We start from the raw sequence: 8,035 nt of genomic DNA on the forward strand, positions 1-8,035 counted from the left end.
CTATTTCAGGTCCCCAGCGTCTCCCTGGATGGTCTTTTTGATGCGGAGCAGCATCGTGGTCAACCACTGGTCCAGACGAGACACAGAGTCGAACTCCTTGACGGCCTCCGTGAACGCCTCACTGTTCTGCTCCTCATGAGCTTCTAGGAGTTTCTGTGACAACAAAACGTAAAGATTTACGAACACAGAGGAATCACAAATGTGCTTTAAGAAAAAAAAAGTAGAACATGAGAAGAGGCAACTATTTATTTTTTATATTTCACTTTGTGTACATTTATCTGCATGTGTGTATTTTTGTGTGTATGCAGGTTGGTTTCTGTATTCACGACCCTGCCATCATGCCACTAGCATGGCTTAGAAGAAAATTACCTTTAACAGTTTGAGCTCTCTTGAGTCTGAGAAGGCCGGAAACATCTCCTCATACTTCTCAATGGCCAACTGACACGCACACATATACAAGTATTAGTATCAAGTCACAGCTAAACTCGCTAACATTAACAACAAAGGTCAGGATACAAAACAGGCAAATATTTTAAAGGTATCACAATGCACAGTAGTGTGTGTGTGTGTGTGTGTGTGTGCATGGTGTCTTGTTACCTTAGCGTTCAGTTCGTCCACTATGAAGTGACACAGTGACGCCTTGAAGAAATACTCTTTAGCGTTGTACTTCAACAAAGGGTTGTCCATGGTGCTCATAGCAACCTGAAATACACACACACACACACACACACACACCAAATACACCAACATCACAAACTACATTCTCGAAAATGATCATAAAGTTGCATCAACATCTCTCTGACACAGCAGCTGCAACAGTAACTGAATGATATCTTTACAGGAATAATATCTGCCGTTACCTGTTCATAGATTTCAATAGCTTTCTGGTACTGCTCCAGCTGAGCGCTGTAGTGTCCGACCTTCAGAAGACATTTGTTGGCTGAGCTGAAACACACACAAACAAAGAAATCCACAACTGAAGGGCTAATGTGTGTGTTACCATTGTTTCCATCACTATCTTCAACACATGAAAGAGTAATTTTTTTCCCAGCAAAGCTCTCACACAGAAGCCTTATCCAGATGATGGATGATGTAGTAACATAAAAATGGTCTAATGGACTAAAAAGGACTAATTAATGTTTTTACTATCAATCAATCTGACAGTTATTTTCTCAATAAATCAATAGACTATTGGTCTATTAAAAGGCGCATAGAGAAAGGAGGAGTAGTGAAACAGGCCCAACACAATTACTGACCTCCAAACTGCATTTCACACACTCCAGTTACTATCTTACCTTAGTGCGTTAGCTTAGCCTTAATTGCAAATTCAAACAGCACATATACCTGTTAGATTCTTCTCCCTTGTAGTAATCTGCTGCCTGCTCATAGTGGGCAATGGCCTGAAAACACACACACACACACACAGATATATGTATATGTATCTAATCTTATGGAAAAAAAACATTAAATAAATTTTAAAGCAAGAAGATCAGATTATTTTGTGCCTCACTTTACCTTCTCAATATCAACCAGCTCTGATTCATAAATCTCCGCTATAGTGATGTGATGTTTAGCTGCAATGGTAAAACGACCCTGCAATCGACACGCAAACACACACACACACAGGGTGTTAATCAAAGAGAAGACAGACTGTCAGAGGCAGCAGCTGGATGGCTGAGGAAGATCTTACCATGTCGGTGTAGATGTCAATGGCCTGGTTTAGACAGTTGATGGCCTCTGGAGACAGACAGATAAGAAGGTAGAGGAGGGATGTTAGAATTAAAAAGCATCCGCTGAAGCTTTCTGATTCCACGAAGTCAAATTAAAAGTCTTCACTTCCAGTTTCCTCCCCCTGTGAGCACTAACCTGCTAACCCACAGTATTTTATTAAGCTCATCACAGAGAGGCAGGAGGGCCTCTGCAACATAACCCAGATATCAATTTTCCTCGAGCAACTCAGAGACCCATTTTAATCCTCCAGTGATATCACCGCTGGGTCCTGACTGACTGAGGCTTCCCCTTTCACTGTGTGAGCCATGCCACTGTCACAGTTATAAAGAATTGTACTGGTTAGTAGACAGTAGAAAAACATGGACATATATGTCCGGAGGCCTTGATTTGGGTTGCCCACCAAACCAAATATCTGTGTCCAAATACCTCCCACAGCCGAGCGAGGATGACGAAGCAGCGATCGCCACAGCTGAGCACAGACTAAAGTTGATTATCAAAACAATACTTTAAATTTAATACTTTAAAAATAAAATTTTACACATCGTAGACTTCAAACCTCTCATATCCCTTAAAAATGATAATTATGAAAAGAGGATGAGAAGGAATAGACCATTCAAAGATGAAACAAAGAAAAGGCAGAGCATGCACAAAGACTGATTTCAGCCAACAAACACTGACTTCTTTTCATCAACAACTTGACAGTTCAGTAAAAATGAATGACAATTAGAGCACAATCACAGCCGTGCCTGCACCACAGATATGGACACACATCATTTTGGGTGAAATGGTGGATAAGAAGTATGATTTGTATACCTGGGCTGTGAACAGCAAGACTGGATCTCACTCAGTCCATCTTGATCTGGTAAACTATAATCAGCCCAGTTGTCTGTGTGTCCACGCGATTCTGTGCTTTTAGCAAACATTAATAACAGATGTCTTTCCATATGTAACTGAGGTACGTCTGATAAACGTGTCTATTACCAGTGTTTACATCTTTTTTTGGAAAATGTGGCTCACAGTCAATGATCTTTGATGAATCTTTTATCGGGGGAACTGAGCTGCACTCGATTCGATTCGATCCTGGATCAGTAAATGTGTGTCTGTGCATGTGTTTTGTGAGACAGCAGCTCTCGCTCACCCTGTGGGTCGGCCTTCTTGTACGCGTTGCCGGCATCGACGAAGCTGGTGGCAGAGTCCAGTTTGTTCTGAAGCTGCATGTGGAGCCGAGCGGCCTGGCAGAATGCATTCCCCGCAGCTACAGACACACACACACACACACACGCACACACATACAGAGTCACACTCTGGATGGGAAAAGCTTAAACGAATGCAAATGGAATCCAAATTCAGTTTCTGGTTGCAGTAAACCTGCCTTTGCCCAAACATTCCTCATTTTGTAATTTTTACTCTCAGTGATCTACGTGACTGTGTTCACAATTCAGTCTGTCGCCACACATCAGGCAGCACAACCATCAAAACACACATCTAAACAGCTAAATTCTGCGCACTGTGAGCTATTAATGGCACATCTGCCCTCACTAGAACGCACGCTGGTTTCTGCAGCCATGAATGTGCCACTTATTTGTCCATAATGCACAAAATTCATACGTAAATCCACTGTGTTTGTGTGTCTAAAGCTCTTATTGCTGTACATAACATATAAATCTCTGTGCAGGCTGTTGAATCATTTATATGTTGTTAAAATGAGGATGGAAGAAAGCATTCAAATAAGTGTGCGTGCATGTGTGGGTGTGTGTGTGGGAGTTTGTTTATCTGTGCACTGATGACGGTGACGTATACTGTGTATGTGTGTCTGTGCATGAGCATGTGCGTGTGTGTGTGTGTCTGTGTGTTACCTACCACTCCAGTTCTTTGCCATCTTAAACATGTTGGCTGCTCTGGCGTACATTTCACAGGCATCCTCCACCTTATGGTTTCCCCTATAACACACACACACACACAAACACACACACACACAGGCTCAGACAAGCACAATTACTCACTTCCCTTTCTCCTTTTCTAATTTTATTACAGCTTCACTTCAATGTTGCCAACTGTCATACACTCCAACTTTAACATGACAGAGTGTTTTAGCATGCAGGGGTGTCCAGCTGAAGGACATCACAGTGAGGATACGGACGCCCTGCAGCTGAAACTCTCTAAAATCTACTATCCTCTGACCTATGACTCATTCATTTGGTGTTTTTTCTGTGGTACGAACAGATATAGTGTAAAACCTAAATGCAATTTTTGTATTATAACATCATGTTATATATCATAATCATGTTAATATGTGCATCTGATTCTTATCTGTCCTACTATATGTCAGATTTGAGGCCATGTGACTGAAGCATGAACTAGTTCACACAGTGTTTACATCATTCTCCATGGGACAGAACATGAGCTCTGTGTCTGCTTGATCAAGAACAAACACACTGAGGACAATGAATCCAGCAGCAAGTGAGGAGACAGCAGGGGCTCATAATTTGATAACTACAAATAAACGTGTGTGCATTTTTTATTTGCCATAATAGGCCTTTTTTTCCTGTCAGATTAATGCCTCGCTCCCTGTGAAGAAACCTGATTTCCTCCATTTAGTTGTCTACAAGAAAAACATGTAACAACAAAGATACTGAAACATGCATATCTTCTTCATTATTTGACATTTGGTGGCTTTTCCAACGATCTCCACTAATTATTATTGATATACACTGGATGGTGGCATCACAGGTCTCTAACCCCCAAATGAATTTGGGGCTGAGGCTCATCAAAAAACATGCTGGTCCCCATGTGGGGAAAACAGATGTGACCCATTTAAGATCTCAGATTTGAGGACACAGTTTGATTATGGAATAGATAATCATGTAATTTATCAAAATACTGAATTTCATATGATCAAGATGTAAAATGCGGAAAAAGACCTGGGAAAAGTGGTCAATGTGACCCACAGCATGGTGACGGAGGGAAAGAGGAATAATGAGCAGCACCTGGACTGGAAATAAACTCTAAACTGAAGACAGGACAAGGCATTTATATAAATGTAGAAAATATGACGTATTACGATAGTTCACAGTACTCAGCATAATGATGTTGTGTAGACTCTGGCTTTGTTAATGACTCACAATGAGGGACCATTTCAGAATAAGCACTGAATCCATCAATCAACCAGTTAATCTATCTATCTATCTATCTGTCTGTCTGTCTATCTGTCTGTCTATCTACCTATCATCTAATTCAGGTTGCATCATATCACATTTACTTGTAAACATCCACCCCTCCCACACACACGCAGGCCACAAGCCCACCCCAATTCGTTTGAATAGAAACACACACACACACAGCCCCCGCATCACCACCGACTGACTGCGCTGCTCTCCCCGCATCTCTGGCTCGGCCTCACGCTTCATGCGAGCCCGCTCACATCCCGCAGCAGCAGCAGCAGGAGACGATGTACCACATTTACATTTCCCGTGCGTGACAGGACACGACACACAGGCCACAGTATCTGCGATGACAGCTCATATTTTTTTTGGTCACTCAGCTGAACCAAAAAAAAAAAAAAAAGATGCTATGAGGATCCTTGGACAAATCCTCCAGAAGGACACAATGTCATAGTGAAAGTTACCAGCCCCTATACGGACGTATAAATAGATAATATGATTACCATCACGATTAAATACAAAAATTAATCGGTGCAAGATTTGATCAGGCCTCCAAAGCGCATCACGGGAAGTTATAGACACGCTATGGGGATATTTTAGGAATATTACAGGGATATTAAAGCGATTTCTCCGAGAAGAAAAGCAGCGAGACTGGACGGGCTTTGGAGGGCCCTGCGTGCAGGAATCCCTCCCCCATACCAAGATGAGAGAGAGAGAGAGAGAGGTAAACAGACAGAGAGGAGAGACTGAGAGCATCCTTTACCCGAACATCCCTCCCAGGAAGGATCCGGACGCTTTGACCTTTTTGTCGGCTTCAGCCATCAGCTGCATGGCCTCCTTCTCTTTGCCGGAGTTGTCCATGGCGAGCTGGGTCTGCCGCTGGCGGAGGGATGGGAGGAAAACAGTCCGATGTTCCGCAGTGGACGGAGAGAAGCAGAGGAGAGGAGGGATCTGTGTCTGCTGGTGCTGATGCTGAGAGGCTGCGGCTCTTCTTCTACGGCGAGAGAGAAAAGTCATGTGCGGCTCACTGCCACCATCTGCTGGAAAGAACAAGAAAAGAACAAAAATATAGTTTATATATGGTGTTCATATGTGTGTGTATGTATTACATATAATATATATATATTTCCTCACCTGGTGGACAGGAAAGGATGATGGGGAAAGGGAACCTTTAAACTTTAACAGTTTGAGTTTGTATCTGTCTGATGAGTCAGTCAAATATTAATGAAGGCAAAAAGCAACAGGTCTCCTGCCAAAGGAAGCTTGTCACTTTGCCTGCTGTTAAATAATAATAAAGAAGGCAGATTTTTTTATTTTGTATTTTTTTGTCTGTCGCTGGAAACAAAACTGATGAGAGTTTTGAGACTGAACCAAAAATCATATTCAGATATTTGGTATGTTTGGAAAAATTAGGACCTTGACAAAAAAATTAAAACACAAAGAACAAATGTAAAACCCATGGAAGTTTTAAATGAAGTGAAATAAAGCTGCAGATGTGAAAACAGATTATACAATGAAAATAACAAAAATAATAGGAGAATGCAACTAATAATGCGACAAAACAATACACTAGACACACATTATGGAAACAAGTTAAAACTGTACTGACAGATAAATTAATAAATGGGTCACTCAACAAACATTCAGACAATAAGCATGTTGGTGTTATGTTTAATGACCTGCACACTGAGTTCACTAAGTTTCTGTACTGCTGATAATATCTACAGGCAGAAAGTGTTTCGTGGTGTGTCAGTAAGAAGACATGACAGATCGCCTCCCAGCTTGTAAAGCCTCCTCCACCTTCCTCCCCCATGACAGCTACAGCACACTGCCTCTCTGTGAAAACCCACAGTATCCCGCTCGTACACAAAATCACAGCAGCAGCAGACTTTTGTGAACAAACACAAGCACAGTGGGTTTGTCATGATGTGGCTGACAACAGTAATTACCAATTATACTCCATGTGTGATGGAATCAAACTCCCAGCTGCTTCCTCCTGTCATACACCTCAAACACGGCATCTTCCCACAACACACTGAGCTCTGGAAAGTCAATAAAGCTCAGATCTCCGACTGTAACACAGGAATATAAACTGATAACACCTAATTTTTTTTTTAGATCAAACAGTTTAATAGTCTTTCCATCGGTCTCAAAATAGCATTCAGTAAGTAACCAAGAAACATTTTAACTGGTGGAGAAGACGGTAAAGCATGCTGAGTTTAATCACTAAAGCAGGGTTGCGCTCAACAAGGCAGTTTGCCAGAGAACCTCAGCCACTTTGCAGACATGAACATGTTTTAACAGATAATTTAGTGGATATTGAGGTACTTCAACATTAGCACGAAGAGTTAGCAGCTGAGTCATTATATTGCCTTGAAAACTGCAGTGTAGGCTACCGTCACGAGGTCAGGTACAGGCCGTGGCCAAGATTGTTCAACTTGATCAACTGTGGCTTCAATTTAAGGAAAAGGTTCTCTGAAATCAGGTTGTTGAACGCAGCTTAAGCCTTAGCTGTGTAAGTCCAGAGGAAAAAAACTAAACATGGAAAATGTTCCAATAATCTTCTGGAAGATCACTGTACAAAGAGTGACGAGCTCCATTCATTGTACATTTTTACAAAAAAAAAATTAAACTGTTTTTCATTCTGAAACAACTTTATAAATGATGTGCTTGTTACCTAATTGTCGTTAAAATAACAATAAATAAATAAATATTCATCAGAGTGGTAATTATGTTAAAACAACCTTCACATCAAAACAAATTAATCATGCAGTGGCAGCAGGCTCTTTGGCCCCCCCACATCTAACATCTGTCAGCAGCAGTCTGAGGCAACTCTCGGGTTGTTGCTGCTACTGGTCAGAAAAAAATATAATTCTGAAAAGAAAAAAAAAAAGTATATATATACTTAATCCTGGAATCGTTCTGTGCAAACCTTCTCTCTTTCCTTAAACATTATGGAAGTCGAAGTCTGATGATCCACAGATCCATAAAAGTCTTAAGTTAACTGTCATGCTATGATATATAATTTCAATAAGTTAACAGAATTTGCCCTTGAGATCATTTTTCCTCCTCAAATCTCATGAACAACTAAATAAATAAATAAATAAATAAATGCATGATCAAACAAGTGAGAATTCAATAAG

At 41.0% G+C, this 8,035-nt stretch overlaps 1 protein-coding gene across 3 annotated transcripts; it reads right to left on the reverse strand.

Annotated features, from left to right (window-relative positions):
• napba (N-ethylmaleimide-sensitive factor attachment protein, beta a) lies at window positions 1–5,765 on the reverse strand. Of its 3 annotated transcripts, XM_041049976.1 has the most exons (11): window positions 5,656–5,753; window positions 4,415–4,417; window positions 3,592–3,671; window positions 2,870–2,986; window positions 1,691–1,737; window positions 1,516–1,593; window positions 1,345–1,400; window positions 861–945; window positions 598–702; window positions 370–438; window positions 1–153 (listed from the first exon to the last, which is right to left on the reverse strand). In XM_041049976.1, exons 1-11 carry the CDS (start codon window positions 5,751–5,753, stop codon window positions 1–3), a joined length of 891 nt encoding a protein of 296 aa, XP_040905910.1. The 3 variants fall into 3 exon arrangements, with proteins under 3 accessions (XP_040905910.1, XP_040905909.1, XP_040905911.1); XM_041049975.1 differs by lacking the exon at window positions 4,415–4,417 and having other exon boundaries at window positions 5,656–5,765; XM_041049977.1 differs by lacking the exons at window positions 2,870–2,986; window positions 4,415–4,417 and having other exon boundaries at window positions 5,656–5,765.
• Between the last annotated feature and the right edge of the window lie 2,270 nt (window positions 5,766–8,035).

Source organism: Toxotes jaculatrix, chromosome 11, assembly GCF_017976425.1.
Source record: "Toxotes jaculatrix isolate fToxJac2 chromosome 11, fToxJac2.pri, whole genome shotgun sequence".
Lineage (NCBI taxonomy): Eukaryota > Metazoa > Chordata > Actinopteri > Toxotidae > Toxotes > Toxotes jaculatrix.

Bases quoted from the DNA above. Each gene is read 5' to 3' on its own strand.
- napba (XM_041049976.1), bottom strand. From the start codon at position 5,753: ATGGACAACTCCGGCAAAGAGAAGGAGGCCATGCAGCTGATGGCTGAA. The intron at 1,401-1,515 runs GTAAAGTGAGGC...GTGTGTTTTCAG, and splicing joins AGCTGGTTGATATTGAGAAG to GCCATTGCCCACTATGAGCA. The intron at 703-860 runs GTAACGGCAGAT...TGTGTATTTCAG, and splicing joins CTATTGAAATCTATGAACAG to GTTGCTATGAGCACCATGGA.